This window comes from Nelumbo lutea, chromosome 2 (genome assembly GCF_056320005.1).
Source record: "Nelumbo lutea isolate HS-2025 chromosome 2, American lotus-T2T, whole genome shotgun sequence".
Taxonomy (NCBI): domain Eukaryota; kingdom Viridiplantae; phylum Streptophyta; class Magnoliopsida; order Proteales; family Nelumbonaceae; genus Nelumbo; species Nelumbo lutea.
Window position 1 is genome coordinate 48291348 of NC_142685.1, and position 25011 is coordinate 48316358.

Consider the following 25011-nt stretch of genomic DNA (forward strand, 5'->3'; position numbering starts at 1 on the left):
CTTCAAATGGCTTTGCCCCGATCAAAGCCGAACTCATTTGAAAAGGACACAAATGCCCCTTGAGTGTCATTTAATTTTCTTTATCAACCATCTAAACGTTGACAAAAAATTAACAGTCCCAAAATCCTTGCTGCTTCCATTCAAGAAAGTTGTGGTTATGTTTGAGTGGGCATTCTCGTGACCCCAACTTTCTTAAATAGAAGAGGCAAGGATTTGGGACTATTAATTTTTTTGTCAATGTTTGGATAATTGATAAAGAAAATTAGATGACACTTGAAGGGCATTTTTGTCTTTTTAATATATCACTTAACGGTTAATTAACAACTAATTAACAAAAGGTATTGGATTGTCACGTTTTGAAAGTTTGGGTATTGAATTATTGCATTTTAAAGTTCGAAGACCAAAGTGACACTAGACCTAGGGGTGAGCATTCGGTTAAAAAACAAACCAAATAAATCGAAATTTTAAAAACCGAATTACAAGAAAACCAAAATAACTAAAATAAAAAAATTTCAATTAGGTTTTTAGTTAAAAACCGAATTTAATTAATATATATATATATATATAATAATATATATTATAACCTATAATATATATTATAATATATTATGAAATTGAATTTCATTATAATACATCATATATAATATATTAATATATAAATATATAAAATATTATATATTAAATGTTATATTACATATAATATAATGAATTTTGGTTAATTTGGTTTTTTCGATTAACTGAATTTCTAACTCTGAAAATCAAAAAAACCAAACCGAATTACCCAAAAACCAAAAAACCAAAACCAAAATTTTTGGTTCGGTATTTCAGTTTTAACCGAATAATGCTCACCCCTAACTAGACCCAAAGTATATGGTACTAATCGGGAATTTTCCCTATAACATAAGGGGTTTACTTGCAACTATATAAAAAAAATTAAGAGAAGGCTATTGCAATTACCAAAATTCAAGAGAGATTTCAGCAATGGTCAAAAACTTTAAGGGAGGTTTCAACAATTTACCAATCCATTATATATCTATATCTATATTTACCGATTCTATTATGAAATTTATCCCAATTAATTGATGGATCTTTTTTTTATTTTTTGATTTCTTTTTGAAGAGCTACACAACAACAGGATAGTCCATGCCCCCACCCATAACCCCCAATGCAGGCGCAAGCAGGATTCGATCTCAAGCCTCCACTACAATTAGTTGATTGGCACCTTCAAATCGAAGTCACATCTACCTCCACAGCATGTATCCAAAAAAAAGAAAAACGTCTTGCACCACATCTCAACTGTGTATTAAAAACATCTCTTAATGACAAATAAAAAGATGTTCTCAATGGATGCTATGGGCCGTTTTTGGAAGTGTTCTATTGGGGCAGATGTAGACTCTTCATCCATGAAACTTTTTATTTTGGATACTGAGTTTTGTGCACCCGTGAATGGAAAACCAACACGTCAACCAGGCCAACGTTAACGTGCGTTTGAGCGTTAACGTGGCCTGGTCGGTTCAATCGAGCGGTTCACACGGCGACGAACCGGTTTGTGTCCACGCGCGCGAACCGGTCTAGAACACAGACAAGGCTCCATTTATTTGATTCCTTTCTTCAATTTCTTTCCACCGAACCCTGCCCATACACCAAACCCTTCCTCCATCGGCAGCGACAGAACTCCGACGAGTCATCGACAGTGACAGAGCTCCGGTGACGACGTATTCTTCTTCTCTTCTCCTTTTCTCTTTTTCATCTCCTCTCCATTCTCCTACTTGACAAAGTTCCAAGACATTCTCCTCCGTGAAGCGGCGGATGTAGATAGAAAAGAAACCCATGAAGAACAGAACCATCAGGAGCACCACCACCGTCAGTGCCATAAAGGAATCGAAGGTCGACATGGGTTGCAGGGGTTTTCTAGCTGTCGCTGCCCAGGCGATGGCAGGGGTTAGTGGCGGAACCGCGTAGTTATCTTGGGGAAGAGACGGAGACTCATTGGGGTCGGGGGCATCTCTGTCGAGGTGTTTCCGGGTGTAGGGCTTTTTCACCGGTAATGGCTGACTTGCTTTTGGCTTTCCCGGCACCAGAGAGCTTTGCGTAGAGTCCTGCAAAGAATCCTGCTTCAACACGTGCATTCCATCTCTCTTTTTCTTCTTCCCCTCCATAACCGGTTCAACCAACTAAATTATTAATAACGAAGAAAATTTCCGTTAATTCGCGGTTAACATGTGTTCGCCTCTCATTCGCGAGTGTGCGTTCTCTTTTGTTTTTTCGCTTCATGGGACTACAGGGTAGTCCATCTCCTTTCCCTTAACCCCACGCCTGGTGGCAGCGGGATTAGATCCCAGGTCTCTACTCCGTCCTCTTTATTTTAATGATTATATTCCCGAATCCTGATCTATTCTATATGCTGCTATACATTGGACATAAGCATTAACAACTATCAACGGTAATCGCGGCGGTTAATGTGCCTTCACACAGAACGAGAAAAGTGAAAGTGAAATGACATTTTCGTGAATCACCTGGGATATGGCAGGCAATGAGACAATCAATGAATGTGGAATGTACCCCTCGAAAATATGGAGCATGCGAAGTGTATTAATTAATTTTCCTTTTTCCGTTGGCCAATGCCCACTTCACACGGTCACGGGGGTAACGGCTCAAACTGCCAAACCAACCAACCAAAAGTGACAAAAAGTGGCCGGAGGGGACTGGGGACTGGGGAGTATGGGTATGCGTAACTCACGAGGTTACCTTGGGTCTTGGGAGCCCAAAATTGCAAAAGCCACCGGTTCCTCTGACGACATCATTTAACGAGAGACGGAGAGAGAGAGTAGAGTAGAGGCCGGATCTCCACTGTCTCTGCACATCTCAGACATGATGGGTGATGACTGATGAGTCTCAAACGCATGATGGACCAAACAAAAAGTGTCATGGTTTGGTGGGTAAATCAATCCCTGCCACGTCCTTTAAGTATCTGCTAAGGACGAAGGAAATCGACACAACCGCGTCACCGTCAGCGTTGCGCCGCATGAATGCTCCGGTCTAACCGTGTATAAACAAATATATGACACAACAGCAAGTGAAATGAATATCTGACACGCGTAAAAATTAAAGATTTCGGATCACCTACCAACAAAACACGTTTCAACCCTGTATCAACGTCATCTCATACCACACGCCTTTTAAGGGCGGATCCCACTTTTATACTTTTATAATGGGTTTCAGTTTCAAAGTGACATGTGCGGTGTTCTTTATGAGACGGAATCTGATAGTCACACATGTGCGCCTCACAGGCACATCCACTGTGCAATAGGAGACGCTTCACTCGTCAGCGGTAGGGTGCTCCTCGGCCTCGGCGGCATCGGGGAATCGACGCAGAACCTTATCTCAGAAAAAGTAGAACCCTGCCTCCTAGGAGTGCACGGAAAAATCATCCATCTCATTCATGTATTCTTTGAGGCTTTGAACTAGGCAACTGTTTCTTCTCTTGCCTGGGCCACCCTTTCGTAAGCCTCCTAGTGATCCAAATCAATGACGTAGATCAAATGCCATCCTCTAATCATTCAGGAAGAGGAAACGATGCCACTGACCTTTGCACCCATGTAGCCTCGGGAAGGTAAAATGTCGCTTCTATCAGCATGACACAAGCGTTGGATCAGTCGGTTCACCCAAAAAACCGGTTCAATTTCAAGATCCCTCTCTCAAATGGCACACTCAACCAACTTCATACTCAAGTTCCTCAGCCAAGAATCGAGGAACTCTTCCATGCCACACCGCGACCGAGTACTACACTCCTCAACTTCGGAACTATGGGAGAGTGGTGTTTGGGTTATAGTTGAACTGGCCCCAGGTGCCACGTGTCACCTCTGTAGCCGCCTTATCACTGCGGCCACATCATGTGGATAAGCACGACTAAGATAGGAGAGCATCGTACGGATGAGGACAACTCCACCGAGGATTAGGTCTTATCTTGAAAACCTCGACAGACAACCTCATCCCGACAACCTTAGAAGCCTCATCCGATTAGGACATGGATTTTTGGCTATAAAAAGGTACCTCTCCCTCAAGGTAAGGGATCCAACTTTTGACTTTCATATTACTACTCTGCTTGGACCAATATTGTTCTCCCAACTGTTCAGTCCAACCACCCATCCTCTTTCACTAACTTGAACATCGGAGTACCTACTCAGGGAATCTCTTTGGGTCTCTAACCTTGTTCTTGGTTTTAGATCTTGGAGCACGACATCATCCTTCAACCTCGGCTTCGCCCACTTGGCAGGATTATCTGACTGCGACCTTGGTTCAAGAATTACCTTGGATCAAGTAGCATCAGTTCCCAATGCATTGTAGGATGTGCATGTGAGGTCGGTGTGAGGCGCCCTATGTGAAGAGTAGATCTGGTCTTGTTCTTTAGTGTGGATGAGAAAATGATGGGTATAGACTAGTCCATACCACACCTTGTGAGACTAATCAACACCACACCACAGTGTACATCTGTTTTGAATTGTGGATAGATTAGATTGTGTGGACCAAACCAGTCCATACCACACCTTTTGATTCCATGTATCTCATATACATTTTATGGGAGATTTATACAGTCGATCATAAATATCTAAGCTTTGCATTTTATATGGTAAATAAATTGAAAAAAGGCATCAATATGTGGACAACAATTGCATTTTTTTAAATAACTAAAAAATATTATTTTAAAATAAAAAGTAATATTTTAAATATTATTTTATTTATAAAATTATTAAAAAAATAATATTTAAATAATGAAAAAAGAGTTAAGAAGGAGAACTGTCATACTTATGCTAGAATTAACATTAAAAATTATTATTTTATTTATAAAATATTAAAATTATTAAAGGATAAATAAAATAAGAGTAATTGGATGTGTTACATTGAAACCTTTCCACAAGCTGTCCACACCATCCACGAGAAAATATTGTGGATGACCTATGGTACCCCTATTCCAATCCAGGACACTACATATGCAACTCAGGCACCTCGACAGGGTGGCTAGCATCACCTTGTCTAGGGCCGACCTATGGTACCTCATCGTTACCGTTCCAAGGGACCTCGATGTGAGGAGTGACCTCCACGAGGACTTGGCAGTCTGTGGTACCTCGTTGGTACCAGTTGAAGTGACCTTAGTGTGGGGAGTGACCTCCCTCAAGAACTTGCCGACTTGACTGAGGATCAAGTGGTGACTTGCAAGACATGCTTGCCAACCTCCTTTACGGGCGTCCCATCATTCCCAAGTCCTCCAGAAGTCAGCTCCCATACTGAATGTTCCGGAGAAAGGCACAAAAGCCTAGTCTATATGCGAAACTACCTCTAAGGACTTCGGACCAGTCAACCACGTCTTCGTAGAGATCTCGGACGTGGTGCGTGGAGCTCACGCCAAACAATACCTATATAAATGTCTCATTTCCAACTTCAAGAGGTATGTGCAATTTAGCTCTCGCAGCTCTCTAGCTCTTTTGCTCTCTCTAAAATCTCTAGTTCGCTAATTTAAGCATCGAAGTGCCCACACCAGGTATGATATTTCTCTTCTTGCAGCTCGACTAGGTGTGACCTACTCAACTTGACCTCCGAGTTGCCCTCCAGTAGGGAGCTGCCAGATCACGCATCATCATTAATAAGTCTATATTTTTACAAAATTCATCATGAAATTATGTAGTAACAATATAAATTCTAATTTTATGAATTAATTAATTTAAATGTTATTCAAATAATAAAAATCTAAAATTTAAAAAATATTTAAATATTTCAATAACTAAATATCATAAATAACAAAACATTAAAATAACTAAATAATTATATAAGAAAATATTTAATAACTTTAAAATAAATAAAATTCAAATAATAAAAAATTTAAATATTTTACATATTATTTAAATATTTAAAAAATAAAAAAATTATGTAATAAATTAAAAAATTCTTAAAAGTAGAAAAATAACTATAATAGATTTTATAATATTCATATTAACAATAATTTAATATTTTCCAAAATTAATAACAAATTATGTAATAATAGTACTAATTATAATTTTATGGATTATTAAATTCAATAAATAATTAATATTTTAAAAATTTTAAAGACAATATTATTTAAATAACTAAACAATATTGTAAATAACTAATTTTAGTTATATCAATTGATAATTATAGAAAATAACTTTAAAAAATTAATATTTATTAGTAATAATTTCACAATAATAGTGTATATTCATTACATATTTATATATAATAAATTAATATTTATTGTATTTCAGTAATTATTTATTGCATTTTTTGATGAATATTTTTTCAATAATTATTTAATTTTTATTTTGTTATCTAATAGAAAATTGTCAATAACTATTGGAGATTAAACAACTATTATTAACTTTTGATGTCAAATTTATTGTATTTATTGATTTTTTATAAATTTATTTTTAGTGATTATGTATTTTTATAATTTATTGATTAATATATATTAGAAATTAAAGTATTACTTGAGATTACACTATTTATTAAGTAATTTAATATTTTTTCAGTATTTATTGTATTTTTGTAATTATTGTATTTTTATTAGATATCTATTGTATTTTCACTATAAATTTATTTTTAATAGTTGTGTATTTTTGCTATAAATTTTCAATAACTATTAGAGATTAAACTATTATTATTTATTGGATATTATACTTTTAATTTATTTGAAATTAAGAGTGTTCAAAGATTGGCTCAGTTCGGTTGCAGGCTATTTCACCAACCAAATCGACCTGGTCAGGTTAGGATTTTGTCACTCGAAATCGACTGACCATTAGTGAAAACCCACTAACTCGGGTTGTATCAGTTTGGATCTATTTTCAGTTTGGCTTGTTTGTTTAAGATATTTAAACTTAAAAATCAAATTTAAATTTAATAAATTACAGTGGTATTATTAATAAATAAGTTCAAAAAATAAATTTATGATATAAAATATTTTAAACTTAGAAATATGGGAATTTTCCCATTTTCTTGTATTAAAAATTATATTTAAAATATCAAACATTAATATATATCTATGGTAGGGTCGGTTCAGCTTTGGTCAGTTTACAAATGGACAAACCGAAACTGACCTAACTTGGTTGGATTGAAAAATTGCTGAACCATAATTAATCAGAAAATACTAAAAAACTTACCAACTCAGGTTGAATTCAATCGGATTAATCATTAAAAAATTAATATATAAAATAATTATATACTCTTATGTATTTATATTTACTTAATAAAATCCGTGCATTATAAATAAAAAATAATTTTATATAAAATCAATATATATCAACGCCATCTTATCCCAAGTGGGGTAGGTAAATACAACATGCCATTCCGTGACATACATACATAGACATAAGGAAATGGGCGATTTGCATCAACGAAAAGCAAAACTCTTTCATCCTTCCAGCAAATTAAAGGACATCCTACCCACCCTCCCCTTACCCTACATATTACGCATCAACATTACAATGCACATGTAATTATTTCCAAGTTGCATGAGTTACGTATATACATTGTTAGTTAGAAATTGAAAGGCAAGGAACATTTATAACTCCAGCCAATCCAGCGCATTGCCAAACTGTCATGACGGTGTGGCAACCTTAACTTGAGACCAGAATACTGACTTTACACCAAAACAACGCATCATAAATCGGATCATCAAAATTTGTTCTTATTCAGCTCCTCCTCATCCTTATCTTCAACAATGGACGAGGAAGAATCCTTAAGTTGTGTTTGTTTTGAAGCAAAAGGATAGGGAAAGAAAAATGAAATTTATACATGACCCTTTTCCTACCGTTTCCTCAAACCAAACACAACCTTGATTTAATGATGTTATCAAGGACAACGTATGTAACTTATTGAATAAATGACAATTATGATGATGGAGATATTTCCTACTTTAGATCCTCCATCACAGTCTCTTTATCTTTATAACAATGTGCCTTAAGCCAGTCTCTTAATTAACCTACACGTTTCTTTTTTTAATTAAAGCTACGTTTGTTTGGGGTGAAAAATCGAATTGGGGTAAATTTTATACTTTGGTTCAATTTTATTGGCATTTGGTAAACATGTAATTTTATACTGAAAATTGATATAAAATTTTATTTTGAATTTTATTTACATCGATAATCGATATAATATATACGTCAAAATTATCGATGTAATCGATATAATATATAATATATACGTCTGTGGGAATCGCTTCTAAAATCCTTCCTCTAAACCTTCACAGTTCTTTCTTCTCTGAAAACTCAACACTTATGGCTTATTCAAGCAATGCTGGACGTAGCATGGAGATGGATAATGCCAGGGAACAACCCCAGGTTTCCACGGTCTGCATTGGGCAGTTCACCATTCCCCTCTCGGTGGATGGAGTCCCCAGTCTGAATGTAACGCGAGCAGCGACGCTTGTGGTTGTTCCCCTTCCCTCCTCTGTTGAAACGATCTTTACTAAACCGACTGTCATCCCTCTAGCAACCAGCCAGAACCAGCTTGATGATCTAATGCAGTGCATGCGGGCCATGCAAGCCCAAGTGCAGCAACTCCAGCAACACTAGCTTTACCAGTAGCAAGTGCTGCACCACGTCTCCCAGTACCACTACCAGCAACAATTCCCTCAGCTGCCTCAGCCTCAGCTTCAGCCACAGCTCCCTCCTCAACACCCAGCCTCACAGCGAGCTAGGTCCCACCGCCAGGATGAACGCCCTTCTCACCAAGGAGAAGCCTCACAAAACCCCCCTAAGAGCCAGGCCTCCTCCTGCAGCAGACAAGAAAGACCGGCCACCCCGGTCTCACCGCGGGTGGTCAGGTCGGGAGGACCCCAGCTCGCCAGGTCTACATCACCTCAGCAGTCAAAGTTTGAAACCCCGCTTCTGGAAAACCGGTTCGAGATCCTAGCTGCAGATTCCAAGTAGGATCCCTCTATCTACAGCCATCACTAGCGGCCCGAGCTACTTCTTGTGCAAACCATTCTTGATAACATGGAGGTGAGCAGCACCATTGCGGAGCTCGCCAAGAAGCAGAGATGCCACCGCCGAGCTCGCCGATCTGCCACCCACAACCTACCCGAGCTCGGAGGCAGAGAAGAGGTAAGCTCGAGCGAAGTTAAGGCTCCCCTCCTTTCAGTTCCATCCCCCCTGTCTCCCGAGCTCCTGGCTGTTCCAATGCCTAAGGACTTCAAGCTCCCCCCTCTCGACAAGTGCGACGGATCGTTTGACCCAAATGATCACGTAGACACCTTCTAGTCACAGATGTACCTAGTGAGAGCTAGTGAGTCATGCATGTGCATGGCCTTCTCCACCACTTTCAGATGAGTGGCCCACACATGGTACCGGAACCTAGCACCCAGATCGATAAGAAGTTGAGCGCAGTTCACGCAAGCCTTCACGTCCCACTTTGTCACCAGTAAGCAGTGCTCGCGAACTGAAGAAAGCCTCCTCAACATAGTACAGAGAGAGGGAGAGTCCATCCGGGGCTATATCAAGCAGTTCAATGATGCATGCTTGCAGATACCACGCCTGGACCCCGCCGTGCGCCTTGCAACAGCCAAGAAGGGCGTGACGCATAAAGAGTTTAAATGGCACATGGTCGTCAACCAACTGTCGACCATAACCGAATTCCTTAAGCTCGCTGACAAATTTATAGCCACGGAGGAAGAGATCAACCAGAAGAGCGAGGGCGCGCCCGAGAAGAGGAAGAGAGAAGGAGAGCCTTCTAGCCAAGGGGACAACTGAAAGAAAAAGTATGCAGCTCGGGGGGCAAAGCCGGGTCAGTCGTTCCGAGTTCCTGTAGCGGACCGAACTGATTACACCCCACTGAACGCGAAGCGGGCCAAAATCCTGATGGCAATCAAGGATGCCCTGTATGTGAAGTGGCCAACCCACCTGAGGGGGAATCCCAGTGAGAGAAATAAGAAAATGTACTGTAGTTTTCACAGAGATCACGGTCATAGTACTGAAAATTGTAAGAACCTCCGCGACGAGATAGAGGAGCTCATTCGTTGTGGATATTTAAGGAATTTTGTACAAAATAAAATAATAATAATAATAATAATAATAATAATAATAATAATAATAATAATAATAATAATAATAAGGCAGGTCGGCAAGTGGAGCATGGTAAGGATGCTCCCGAGTCCAACAGCAGGCCGGCCGAACAGTCATAGAGGCAGTCCGAACGTTTTAGGGTAAAACAAAATCCTCCAAAGCGGCCGAAGACAGAAGAACCAATCTTCTTCATGGAGGACGATGCGCGAGGGGTCCACTACCCCCACGACGATGCGCTTGTCATAAAGCTAAGGATCAACGACTTCGAGGTCAGGCGCATCCTCGTTGACTCAGGTAGCTCGGCAGATGTTCTCTTCAAAGCCGCATTCGACTAGCTTCAGTTGCAGGGAAGTGACTTGAGGCCCGCGAACACTCCTTTGGTGGGCTTCAGTGGAGAAGAGGTCAGGCCCCTTGGGAAAGTAACAGTACCTGTGGAAGTCGGCACATGGCCCTCCGTAGTCAAACTCAACCACGACTTCCTGGTGGTCGTGACCCCCTTCCCATACAACGCCATAATAGGTCGGCCGATCACCCATGTTCTACGGGCGATGGTCTCTACTTATCATTTGGCAATGAAGTTCCCTATAGACTTCGGTGTAGGGGTAGCGCGGGCCGACCAGCTCAAGTCCCGTAAGTGGTATGTCGCCGCCCTAAAGAGAAAGACCAAGGTGGCCGATGACCTCAAACTGGAGCAGCCTACGGAGCAAGGCGAAGAACGAGCTGCACTCACGGAAGAAATAGTCGTTGTTCCGACTTCAGTAGCAGACCCAGCTCGGACGCTTCAAATCGGTGCTTCTATCCAGGAACCTCTACAATTCGAACTAGTAAGTTTCTTACTTCAAAACTTAGATATTTTTGCATGGTCCACGACAGAGATGCCTGGTATAGACCCTGACCTTATAACTCACAAGCTCAATACTGATCCTGTAGTTAGGCCCGTTAGACAGAAGAAACGCAACCTAGCCCTGGAGCAGTGGAAAGCGATCGGCGAGGAGGTCGCGAAGCTCCTCGTAGCTGACTTCATAAGAGAAGTCCATTACCCGAGTTGGGTAGCCAACCCCGTTCTGGTAAAGAAGGCTAACGGCAAGTGGTGCATGTGCGTCGACTACACCGACCTAAACCGAACCTGCCCAAAAGACTACTTCCCGCTCCCCAGAATCGACAGCTTGGTGGACGCGACCTCAGGACATGAGTTGCTAAGTTTCTTAGACGCCTATTCGGGCTATAACCAAATCAAGATAGACTTGACAGACGAAGAAAAGACTGCCTTCATCACAAAATTCAGTCTATACTGTTACAAGGTTATGCCCTTCGGGTTGAAAAACGCTGGGGCAACCTTTCAAAGGCTTGTAAATAAATTATTTGAGCCATTAATTGGCAAAAAAGTAGAATGTTATGTAGACAATTTAATATGAAATTGAATCCAAACAAATGTGTCTTCGGTGTTACCTCGGGTAAATTCCTAGGATACATAGTTAACCGGCGCGGCATTGAGGCCAACCCAGATAAGATTAAGGCCATCTCAGATATGAGACCACCCCGAAAGTTGAAGGAGGTCCAGAGGTTGAATGGCCGCATAGCCGCCCTGAGCCGCTTCATGTCCAAGTCAGTAGACCGCTGTTTGCCATTCTTTAAGGCAATTAAGAGAAAAGGGTTCGAATGGACCCGAGACTGCCAGCTCGCATTTGACGAGCTCAAGAAGTACCTCGCTAGTGTGTCGATCTTAACTCGACCCAGGGAGGGTGATGTTTTAGAACTGTACCTCTCGGCAAGCGACAAAGTGGTCAGTTTGGTACTAATAAAGAAAGTAGATCGGGTCCAATGACCCATCTATTATGTTAGTAAAGTATTGTAGGGAGTAGAGATGAGATATCCGAAGATAGAAAAGCTAGCATACTAGTAATCACAACTCGGAAGTCTTACTTAAGCCCCAGGTCTTTGGTCGATTGACAAAGAGGGTCGTTGAGCTCAGTGAGTACGACCTCCAGTACAAGCCACGAATTGCTATTAAGGCCCAAGCCTTACCAGATTTCATCGCCGAGTGCACTTTCAGCTTTGAAGTCCCCAATCCAGTTGAGCACGAGGTCCCCAGTTTGGGTGAGCCCAAAGCTCCCAGGCCAGTTGAGTCTGAGCCCCGTGAGGTAGCATCTAGTGTGGCATCTCTCCTAGTTAGGCCAAGCGTGAACTGGGATGAGGAGCCCTGGATCATTCACATAGATGGCTTCTCGAACCAACAGGGTAGCGGAGCCGGAATAGTTCTACACAACCCAAGTGGCACGAAATTGGAGTACGCGCTATGCTTCGAGTTCACAGTATCCAACAACGAAGCGAAATACGAGGCCTTGATAGCTGGACTAGCTTTAGCTAGAGAAGTAAAAGCCAAGCACATCGTCATCTGCAGCGATTCCCAACTCGTAGTGAACCAAGTCACAGGAGATTACGAAGCTCGCGAACCAACCATGGTGGCTTACTTAGCCAAAGTAAGAGAAGCTCTGCTCAACTTTCAGTCACACTTCATCAGACAAATCCCGAGGTCAGAGAATGCTGAGGCCGATGCCCTGTCCGGGTTAGCTAGCACCAGCGATATCACCATGAGAACCATGTACATAGATGACCTGCCTCGGCCTAGCATTCTCAGGGGGCGGGGGGGGGGGGGGGGCAGAGGAGGTCGCTCCTGTCATTCAAGGAGAGCCGATCTGGATTGACCCGCTCACGAGCTTCTTGCTACATGGGACCCTCCCTGCAGATCACAATGCGACTAGAAGGGTAGAGCGCCAGGCAGCCAAATACGTCATAATAGACGAATGGCTGTACCGGAGATCCTACATGCCCCCTTACCTACGATGCCTGTGACCTACCGAAGCCAAGCTCATACTCGTGACACTCATGAGGGTCTGTGCGGTGGACACTTGGGGGGCAGGGCCCTCGCCCTAAAAGCACTACGACAGGGGTATTATTGGCCAACAATGAAGGCAGATGCCATCGAGTTCGTCAAAAAATGTGACAAATTCCAGAAGCATGCCAATATCCACCACCAACCTGCTGTCGACCTCAAGTATCTCACTAGCCCGTGGCCTTTCGCACAATGGGGCATCGACATACTTGGACCGTTCCCGCCAGTGGCAGGCCAGAGAAAGTTCTTAGTAGTAGTAGTGGATTACTTCACCAAGTGGGTAGAAGCTGAACCTCTTGTAACAATCACAACCCGAAATGTCCAAAACTTCTTTTGGAAGAACATTGTGTGCCGTTTCGGTAAAGCAAAAGTCACAAATAGAGCCATCCTCCGCGGACTGAAGGCACGTTTGGACCGAGCTAAAGGATTGTGGGCAGACGAGCTACCCAGTGTTCTACGGGCTTACCAAACCACGGAGAAAACCGCCACAGGAGTGACTCCCTTCAACCTCGCCTATGACACTAAAGCAGTTATCCTGACAGAAATTGAAGTACCTACGCTGCGACTAGAAGCATACAGTGATAAGACGAATGAGAACGAGCTACGTACCAACCTCGATCTCCTCGACGAAGTAAGGGACCTCGCGTACATCAGGACTATAGCTTTCCAGTAGAGAGTAGCTCGGTGCTATAACGCCAGGGTTAAGAAACGGAACCTCCGCGTCGGTGACCTGGTCCTGCGTAAAGTTATGGTACCTGAGCCCGACGCTGGCAAGCTCGGGTCCAACTGGGAAGGACCTTACCGAGTGAAGCGAGTGCTCGGGGAAGGAACATACGAGCTTGAAACCCTCAAAGGAAAACAGGTACCTCGGGCATGGAATATTGTCAACTTAAGACAATATTACCTATAACAACTGAGTAGGCTATGAGCCACTCCCAGAGCCTAAGACCCTGTCACCTCTTTGGCACAGGTGAACTCTAGGAGAACGGACTATAAGCCGCTCCTCTAGCCTAAGGGCTAAAATACCGGGCTAATGGAAGACCCCGACACCACATAAGACCTAGCCGCCTCATCGGCATAGGCTAAGTATTTGTAGTGCCTAAGGCGCAGGCAGCTCGGGTACGAACCTTGTGATGCATAGCCCGCCCTAGCATGCAACAGGTTGGACCCACTAAGGACAACCAATGTCAACTCAAACCGGGCCCAGACAGGTCAGGCACATACCCTACTATGTTACTCACCTCGATGTACATAAGGCTACCCCTACTAAGTATTGGAATATAGTTCGGGGTCACGACAATTGAGGAACCCTCACTTCAGGTAATTAGCCTGATAGCCTAACAGTTCAGGATAAAATAATCACTTCAGCAAGTAAAGGAAATTGCACAAGCGTTTAGCGAAGTGAATTTTTTATTATGAAAATTTCATTACAAAAGGTTTAATTACAAGAAAAAGAAAAAGAGAAGATTAAGCTTGCAAATACAAGGACTGAGCTATTTTGGAGGCTCGTTGTCTTTGCCAGGGACCTCCTTGGGGGCAGTAACCGGGCCAACAGCCTTTGCTTCATCGTTGGCCCCTTCATCCTCAGAGTCTGGATCATCCGCCGATTGACGCACTATGTCATCAGTGATCTGGGAAGTGGTGATGGCACTTGTGTCCAGACCGGGGTAGAGGTGTCTAATCAGCCACCAGCTGAGCTTGAAGCCCTTGCGGTAGGCCTCAATCATCACTTCATCGAATCTCAAAGATTGGACATAGTCGATAACAGCTTGAACCTTAGTCTCCTTGAGGGCATCCTCGAAGATCTTGGTCTTCTCTTTGAGGTCGGCTTAGAGGTACTCCACCTCATGTTCTAGCTTCCCTTTTGCTTCCTTGAGGCCCTGCACCTCGAGCATCAGGGAGTCCCGATCTGCCTCGAGACCGTCCCGGTCTGCCTTGAGACTATCTCAGTCTGCCTTGAGACTGTCAACATCAAGCCTCAAAGCTTCTTGGACGACCTTAAACCCGTTCACTTCGGCCCTCAGTCTATCCTTGTCTTGGGCCAGCTCACTCTTCTCCGCCAACAGCACTTCAATAAAGCTCTTCTGAGCTGAGGCATCGTTCTGCAGGTGGTGGATCTGACCGCGAGCTGCCCTCAGCTCGGTATGGGCTACGCGTGATGACTTCTCAGCTTCCAAGTCTCGTTTCAGATGTCGATCAGATTGAAAGGTCAAAGCACGCATGACTGAGTTCACCTACAAGAAGGAGACCAGTAAAAAAAAAAAAGAAAGAGAGGAGAGTCTTTCATAGGGAACTCACCACCATGGTATGAGAAGCAGTCCGAGCACCGAGTTGACTAGGAGTGAGATCAGCCCATTTCGTGACCTCCTCCGGGTACGCGGCCTCCTTGCTCTTCTGGAGACTACATCGAGGGTTCAAAATACTTTCACCTCACCTGGCTCTCCGAGCTAGACGCCGTCATCTCTGCCGCATGGGCGGACTCCTCGGAAACCTCGGTGGCGGCACCAACAGGGCAGGCCTCGGTTGTAGCCCCTGCAGGGTGTACCTCAGGAGTAGCTTCTGTAGCACCTCTGGCAGTTGTCTCGGCAGGCTTAGTGGTGGGCTTTGCTGCTTTCTTAGGTCCCTGAGGCGCCATGTCCTCCTCCAGATCGATGACAGGCTGAACGCCAGGGAGCTCAGGCTCCGAAACTAGAGCCTGTGAAGGCTGAGCCTTGGCGGAGGCCTGCGGAGACTCAACGCGTGCCTTCTTGGCTACGCGCTTCTTTCTCTTCATTTGGCGGAAGAGCCTCTGACCACCAATCTTCTCCGCCTCCATGGCACCTGCAGTGAAGCTCGGCGTTAGTAATCCCAAAGTAAATATATGGACAAAAAAGCTGAAGTGAGGAAAAACCTACTCGGGCTCAAGTCGCCCTGGATGAGCTTCTCCTCGGTTGTGAAGTCTTTGTAATTTAACCCGAGCTGAGCCCACGACTGGAGTGACTTCTTGGTCTTCCCATCGAGGATGACCCCTGGGTCTTGAACGGCCACCCTCCAGTCAGTAGGGAAGGGCCACCCCGTGCTGCTCCGAACTACGAAGTAGTCCCACTTCCAGGCCAGGACTTTACTTGGGAGCTTGTGCATGAGTTTAAAACCTGGGCGGGGAGACAGGTAATAAGCCCGTCTGTGCCCGGGAAGAGTGCCCGAAGCACTCTTCTTTATAGCCAAGATGGTGCTGAGGATATCTAGGTCAATAGGGAGAGAACGGTCGAAGCAAAGAGAAATGATCCCAACCACATTCCGTATGGAATTCGGGTGAAGTTGGTCCAAAGTGATGTTAAAGTGCACCAGCACCTCAACAATCAAGGGATGAAGAGGAAGTTGGAGCCCGACAACTAGTTGCTCCCTGAAGACCACGATCTCGTCGGGACCGTGCTCCCATGAAAAGCTATTGGTAGGAAGATTGTAAGAGTACTCCCCGGGAAGTTTGAACCTCTGTATGAGGTCCTAGAGTCTCTCCAGAGTCATGATGGAAGGGTTGAATTGATCTGGCACCCGACCTCTGTGGGAGGTGGAGGCCAGATGACCCGAAGTCACTTGTACATCAGACGGCTGGGCAGCAGAAGAGCCACCCTGAGCCGAAGTACCCACCTCGGGCTCGTCGATGAGGCTATCTATGCTAGACAACATTACAAGGCGAAAGGAAAGAATATTCGGAAAAGAAAAAAGAAGCTCAGAGACTCACCAAAAGAAATGCGAACTGAACTAGGGGAAGAACCCGAGCTAGAAGACCCGAGCTGGGAACCTCAGACGCGAGCTCAACACTGATGCTGGGGACTTTGTGGCAAAGAAATGACCAAGGGTCCCCCACTATTTATAGCCGCTGCACCCAGCCGTTAACGGTCAAGATGGAGACGATCCAACGACTCTCAAAAAAACTAGCTACGGGTTCCTCGAGGTGAAATCAGTTTAGCGCGTTTTCTGGCATCCACGAAGTCCGAATCGCATGACGTTCGCACATAAACTGAACGTGACCCGGGTTCCCTTTGACTGAGCCGGGAACTAGACCGGTCCAGCTGGGCGAAATGCGTGACGAAGCGGCATGAGTACCGAAGCCAAATCCCCTTGGTGCAACATGAACTCCCCGCGCTGGGTCAACACCGCCAGCACAGGGAGTGGGGGGCAATTGATGGAGGGTGATTTGGCTCGACCTCGTAGCATAGGTACACGTGGGCATGACCTTGCTCAAGCGATGACTCAGCGTGACAGCACAGCAAGCGTAGCCGCAACTTGGAGGGAAGGTCCCACCAAGTTCAGCCCGGAAACCCGACGGGATTGGCTACTCGCTGGGAGCCGCCTAGCCTACACCTCCTCCTCGAGGCTAAGGCACCCCAAGCTGCCTCCAAGCTTGGGGTCCCCTGACCTTTCCTAATACTCGAGCTCCTCCCAATGAATCTTAGGCCACTCCCAGACAGGAACACCCCGACCCGCCTCTAGGTACCCCGAGGTGAGGACACCTCGAGCCAAACAGCTCGGCATAGCTTGCCACAAGCAGCTCGCCGCTTGCGAGATAGCCCGACACAGGGTAACTTGCGAAAGGGCAGTTCGACATATCGTAGGAAGATCTCCTGCCCGACTACCGTACCCGACAAATTTGGGGACAGCAACCACGTCCCTTGTCAGACAGTGTCGTGCCTGACACCTTTAGAGGGTGTCTATACACCTGACAGGCACGTACCCTGCAATGACGGCCCAACGCATACCACCTCAGCCCTGCCTGTAACGGCTGCGGCAGGCTGACAGTGGCGGTTATACCTGCCCAGTCAGAGGCCAGTGGGTCTGATACACCATAATTCTGTTATAAGGAACCTACTCTCAAAGAACAGGGGTAACTTCGATCACTCACGCTATCTGCACTCTTAGCTTTGATCCTCTCCTTGCTTCTTCCACAGAAACTAACTTAAGCGTCAGAGTGTTCCCACCGGGCAAGCCCCCGGGGATCCTTCTTCTTCTCCATCTTAGGTACTTTTTAGGAGCCACGCAAGTGCCAGTTAGGAGTGACCGGATTGCGCACCATCAATTGGATTGGATTGATTGAACCAACATCCAATAACCAGTCCATTGATAGAAGATAAAAGCCCATGAGTTAATGAACCATGTTTGGGTTGGACCCAGTCTAAATTAAAACTAATTTGATCAAATTGGACGGAGCAGACATGGAATTGGACAGGTCCAAAATAGTCCAAAGTACGTAATAATCAGATTGGATTGTACCCGGTCCATCTGCAACAGACTCACATTGACTGAGTTGGGTTGGACCAATATCCGGTCCATTGACAGCCCTACTAAATGGGACCTAATTAGTTGCAGGAGACTGATCATACTCTAGTCTCTAGTCTGCAGCAACAAATCTCCGATGTCCATTGCATCTGAAAATCTTATCTTGTCTTACTTCTGCAAGGGTGCATGTTTTGCTGCACATATTCATGCAAACCTTGGTGCCCTTCTCTCCCTTCTAATGTTCCAATGAACTTGTCTTTTTACGTCATTTGGTGGACAAGATTGTACAATAAGTATTGCAGATCACAAAATAAACATATAAGATGAGAGGAGGGAAGAGATGAAATTAGTTAATATCATGCATGCATAGAGAACATTGTTCTTTTTACCTGATAACTAAGTGATAATGCCTCCAACGATGACCCAATTGTACCCAACAAATTAACACAGATTGCTTAAAACCAATGCTCAAAATCATCTTGAGCTAGCAGAAGCTTCTTCGCCATCTATATTACACCATCACGTACGGTAGCAAATCCAATAAAGTGTGCATTCTATTTCAGAATTCAGAGTGGGAATACAGAGGAAAGGGATCCCGTACGATTCAGTTCAGTCCGTTATTTAAGGTGAATATACAATAACTGTTCCCGCACAGAGCTGAGTAGTGTTCAACCTCATATTAATATCTCCCTTATTCATGGGGGAGATAATTCCCAATATACATTGCGGTGGTGTTCCTACTAACCAGCCAGCGTGTGGGTTTCAAGATAACCCCGACAACAGATGTACAGAAATATGGATGTCACTCTATCACTTTCTGATGTAGCACGATCCGTTCACTTCTACCTGGCGGTAGTCTGGCTCTTAGCTGGCGAAGGATAACACCTGAGATGGAGAAGATAGTGAAGGATTCTCGGGGAGTTTGTCCGACAGGAACACTCCGACGATCAAGTTAGAACTCTGAGAGAGAATTGCAGAGAATACAAGGAGAGCTAAGAGTGCAGATAACACAAAATCAATTACCTTTTCTCTCAAGGGGTTGGAGTCCTTATATAATGGTGTTCTGTCAAATCTGACATAACCACCTCTGATTTTCTGCCGCAGTCGTTACTTGCCAGGGCTGCGTAGGTCATTGTTGCAAGGTACGGCTCTGTCATACGGGGGACACCTCTCAGGCTTGGCAGGCATGACGCCGCCTGGCGAGAGACGTGGGTGCGGGGCCCCAGGTTTGGGAGGAGCTCGGGAGCTCCCTTACCATGGAGGAGCTCGGGGGTTCCCTTACTGTGGAGGAGCTCGGGAGCTCCCTTACTGTGGAGGAGCTCGGGGGCTCCTTTGCTTGGGAGGAGCTCGGGATAATCAGAGTGTTACCCTGTGCCGAATTGCCACGCTAGATCTTGGCGGACTGGTCGCACTGAGCTGTCACTTATGCTGAGTCACGCCCACATGTCCCCCTAAGATGAGGTTGGGACAAATCACCCTCCATCACTTTCTAATACAAATGTCTGAAATCCCAACCTATAGAGCCGACTTCCAATATGAGTTTGAAGCTGAACTATCCTAGCAATCTTAATTTCATTCTTCTTCTTATAAAGTGTTATTGCCTTGGGCCGAGGGCAATAAAGTAAATTCACTTTTAAACCGAGGGCTGATTGATGAATCTAAGGTACGCTGTGGTAGAGGGCCTGTAGGTCAATCTTGTGAAGAGATAAAAGACGTCAAGGCCTAGATACCAATTTGAGGTGAGGACTCTCACGATCAAATTAGTAAAGGTGTGGCAAGAAGCGGACGAGGCCTGAATTAAGAGTGCTCACATGAGGCCACAAGGTAGAAAATGAAATCCTCCGTAGTGAAGAATCTAGATATTCACCTTAGAGAAGTCACCCCCGCTTGAAAGTGGGTGGGCATGGACGACCAAGATGCAGCCCGGCCTTTTCGTGCAGCCATCCGAGGCCGCTGCATGCGATCACGCCATTAGTCCCGCGTCACACGCTGGCCTCTGCACTGGGCGACACTCCCATCGGGTCCGCTCAGTGCGCCGCCTTCTACCATGCGTGGGCATGTCATTGGCCCTGGCTATAAGCACCTACATCATAAAGCAATGATAACAAATAGGGTCTCAAGTCTTCTTCCCTAAATAGCAACAAAACTTTATTATTATTATTTTTTCATTAGAAAAATTCCATCTTAAATGTCCAATTCAAGCACTATTGCTTTCACTGTACATATTTGTAAATGCACTCTTACGAAAATGAGCCCAACTAACAAGACTATTAATTAAGCAGCCACCGACGTGTAAGGGTGTTTTTTTTTTGTAATATATTATAACCCCAAACCTGGTGGATATCCTGTCTCCAAGCCACATAGGATTTTCTTCTTAAACTCCAGAAGAAAGATGAAATTAACTCCAAGCTGTTGGCTTCTGGATATGCTATCCACAGCACAGAAAATGTGATTGGTATTGTTATTTGTTGAAGGAATAACAGCTACAACTCCAACTCCAACTTGTATTTATTTATTTTACTTATAGGGAGAAGAGTTTTATTAATTGGTTAAAGACTAAAGATAAGCCCCATCAAAGTATCAAACCCCAAATCTTTTTAAGCTGCCTGCTGCCCTGTATGCTCCGCCTATAACGGTAAGTGAAGAGCTAATAACGCTTTTGTTAGAAACCACATAACTTTGGGATTGTGTTATAAGAGAGTAATTCTAATAAAAGTTTTTTCAGCAAGTATGATGCCATTTCAATCCTTGAGTGTGTAGTTGAGTTACAATTCCAGATCCGTAACACTTGGAGATTCTAATGGATTGTTCCTATATTTGAAAAATGGGTCGGGCCTGGCCAAGGCCCACTTTATCCAACAACAATAACCGAAGTCCGGCTTGGGCCATAGAGCGCTAGCCCATTAACAAAATAATATATTATATATATGCAGGCCAGGCCATTAATGGATAGCCAAAATGAATTGGAATGATGGAATCTACATCTACGGCTATTGATCGCTTCCCTTTTTTGTTATTTTTTTTTATGAAAATATTTTCTTTAATTTATTTCCTTTTACAGATTATTTATTCCCTTATAAATGGAGGATATACTTTTCTTTTAAGTTTGGCAACATATTATTGCGTTTCTTTACTCGTTGCAACTTATATCATAATAGTGGGGCCGGAAGTCCTCATTCCTCGGCCTATTAGGACCCACCTTTAAATTTCGTACACAAAAAAAAAACAATTACCAAATCATGCTGGATGATGGAACTTATATAATGATTCACAATGGATTTGGATCACGCCATGATATGGATCGATATTAATGGCCGGAACCGGAATGGTTGGTTGGCAGTTAAAAAGAACCGGACCAATTCATGGAATGTAGCAAGAGTAGGAGGATAGAACCGCGATTTATGGTTATCGTTACTTGTAATAACACGGGCTCTAACCTTTCCTCTATCTTGAATCTTGAATATTTATGGGCCCTACTAATGGACCAACTTCTTTGAGCTTGCCAACTGTAACCCGTTTTTTCCTAATATAATATTATTTTTTGATGACTAAATATTGAAATATAAATAGAGTCTGGTTGTTGAATTTGTAATTAAACCATTCAATTTGTCCAACCTTGTTGTTCGCTTCTCTGTTCTCTTCCCTTCCCTCCCCTTCTTCTGCTTCTTCTTCGTCGTCTTCGTACACTTAACACAAGACGAATCTCGAAGCGTAGTCTAGTCCTCCGAACCCGAAAACAGACTTCCACAACTCTGCCATTGGAAAAAGGCTTATGGCAAATTCGCAGGATCCATCGTTGAAAAATCCAACTGTGTGTCCTCCTCCGGTGACCGCTCCGCCAGCTGACATCGAGAACCAGGAGACACCAATGTTCGGAGTGTCGTCCATCATCCGGCGGTGGAGGAGAGAGGATTTACTGAATAAGGGCTCTACCATCCTCAGGACTTTGGGCCTGCTCTTCTCCTTGCTTTCTTTTATTGTCATGGGCAGTAACAAGCACGGCGATTGGATGCATTTCGATAGATTCGAAGAATACAGGTGATTGTTGTTATTATTTTCTTTTCTTTTTCATTAGCCCACAAATTCTTCAAATTGATCGCTATATTTAATATTTATATAACACTCAAATTGATGATCAAGCTGTGACCAAATTTTGGGTTTGGTGAGATTAATTAAAATTCCTTCTCTTATTTTTTCTCTGTATAACTTAACAAGCTCCAATCCAATTGAGCAGGTATTGCCTGGCCATATCAATTCTATCCACTCTATACACGGCAGCCCAAGTTCTACGCCAAATCCACCAGTTTTGGACCGGAAAAAACATAATTTCGCAGCGAATATCAAGATTTGTGGATTTCTTTGGCGATCAGGTGCACAATTTCTTCCCTTATTTTGGGAAAGAAAATACCTGTGTTTATTTCTTTAAACTTCTTTAGGATTTTGCGTTGATTTGGCTCAAATTACAATCCCTTCGAGAGGAAGATCTAACGAATTCATCCTTAATTAATTCGCAAGAATTGAAGCTTAATCTATTCGTCCAGAAGGGGAGATCGATCTTGGAAATTGGGAAGTGGTCTCTATCCTCAACTAAAGGCGTAATTTGTTACCGGCTGAAGTGGCTAAACTGAATGACTTTCGTCTTCAAATCAATAGGTCGTTCAGTTCAGCCACTTCAACCGTTATTCAAAGAGCCCCTAAGGCCAATGGAAAATAGAAGATCAACATAAGAGAAGGATCAGATTCCATTCAGAAACACATGAGAAGACCGCATGTATACTGGATAGCTATGGTTGTGGTCTGGGTCTATCAATCAATAACTAATTACAAGTGCTAATCACATTACTTAGAGCGTTACAAACCGAATAAACTATATTTATCCCTGGTTGAATGGGTGACTTCCTTGGCAATGTCACAGTTGCCTACTTTCTTGCCTTGCCAAGTGGCAAACAGACTCAAATTTGGCAAATTTTGATCTCCAAAAGTTTATAGTTGTCACAATCTTGAGAAAGATGCATTAGGGTTAGGGATGCATTTCTCTAGTGGATTGGTTAATCATCGTTATAATAAAGCACCTTCCATCCTTTCATCTTCCAAGCAGAAAGATGAGAGAAGAAAATTTCAATGTAAATTGTTGACAGTGTTCAGAATGACATAGTTATCATTTAACTATTGATCGACTTGAAGTTGAGCATGGGATGTGGATTATTGTGCAGGTTACGTCTTACCTGTTGATTTCATCAGCATCAGCAGCTATTCCATTAACAAACCAAATGAGGGAGGGGTCAGATAACATTTTCACAGACTCATCTGCAGCTTCTATTAGCATGTCTTTCTTGGCATTCGTAGCTCTGGCATTGTCTGCCACAATATCTGGATATAAGCTCTCAAATCAAAATAACATATAGGCTTACTGATTTTTTTTTCTGCTACAAATGGATACATGAGCTGACTTTGTACAAACGGTTCCATTGTTCAGCCAAGCCAACACAAAGTTAGTGTGTTGGCTCTGTTGTAAGTCGATTCACAAAATGATTCCCCACACTTTACCTCACTTCTCCCCTCTTTTTTCTCCTTTCTATGGGGTGGCTTTGGGCTATTTCATGACGATCGATAAACTCCATTGTCACCTATTCTTTCAAGTGGAAAAAAAAAAACAGAACATTCATTTGCTAGCAATTCAAGTGCGAGGCTCTTGAATGTATTTGCCAACAATAAGCACTTATTTGAGCACTCCCAAATTTAGATGATTTAACTTCTTTTGGTGAAAGGCATGATATGGGCATTAGGCTAGGACTTCTCAGAATTTTGTTGTTACTAATGACAAAAAAGATAGACTTGAAACTGTTAATCTTAAAAGCTTATGCTACTCAAATTGATCTAAAGCCTGTGGTAGATATGCATTTAAAAAAAAAAACCTTTTCTACTTTTAAAGGGAGGAGGAAACAGTCACATTCACACAGTGGAAGGAAAGGCTATGCCTCCTTTTTGGATGAAGTGGCTTTAACATCCACCAATGAGATAGGATTAACTGAACGCTTTAGCTGTTCAGCAGGCTGTGGAACCAATAATATCACTTCACACTTATCATAACCATTCAACTTCTCAGTATGGGCTCCATGTATTTTATCATTGGCATTAAGTTATATTATTGATTCCATGCCTGCTAAATAACTAAAGTGTTCAAATAATCCGAATTTGATACCAACCCCTCTTTAAAAGGAGTGTAAGCCACTCATTTTATGAAGGCTGTTTAGGAAAGTGATTGTTGGACCCGCATTTAGCCCTGAAGAAGTCAAGTGCTCTCCCTAAAACCCTGCGGACATTAAGTTGGGAGTCTTGATCTCATACACTTAACTCGTAGTATGGCGTATACTAACCAAATAATAATTTTCTCAAATGTGAGAATGGGCGAGTATATTATCAAAAGATATTAGCCCCGTTTGGTTCATGGAAATAGGGGTCTAGAATCAGAATTGGAATGGACTATTTCAGTTCCAACTGTTTAGTTGGGTGGAATCAGAATCTCATTCTCATTCCTGCTGGAATGGCATTGTCCTTTTTGAGGGAATGGCCATTCCCTACCCCTCTCTTGGAAACGAAATCCTATTCCTACAGATTCCAATTTTCATTTCAATTCCTGTCTGAACCAAACATATTATAGGAATGAATCATTTTGATTCTGATTATGAAGGATTTCAATTCCGATTCTAATTCTGACTGCAAACCAAACAGACCCTCATATTTTGAGAGTATGACCAATCAAAACTATCCTGTGAATTTTGATTAATTTTC

General features: G+C 43.3%; 1 protein-coding gene across 1 annotated transcript; it reads left to right on the forward strand.

Annotated features, from left to right (window-relative positions):
* The first annotated feature begins 21807 nt into the window (after positions 1 to 21807).
* Positions 21808 to 23770, forward strand: LOC148870485 (CASP-like protein 4B1). Its single transcript, XM_088968404.1, has 3 exons — positions 21808 to 22257; positions 22454 to 22589; positions 23433 to 23770. Exons 1-3 carry the CDS (start codon positions 21992 to 21994, stop codon positions 23622 to 23624), a joined length of 594 nt encoding a protein of 197 aa, XP_088824530.1. The 5' UTR covers positions 21808 to 21991; the 3' UTR covers positions 23625 to 23770.
* Positions 23771 to 25011: the final 1241 nt, after the last annotated feature.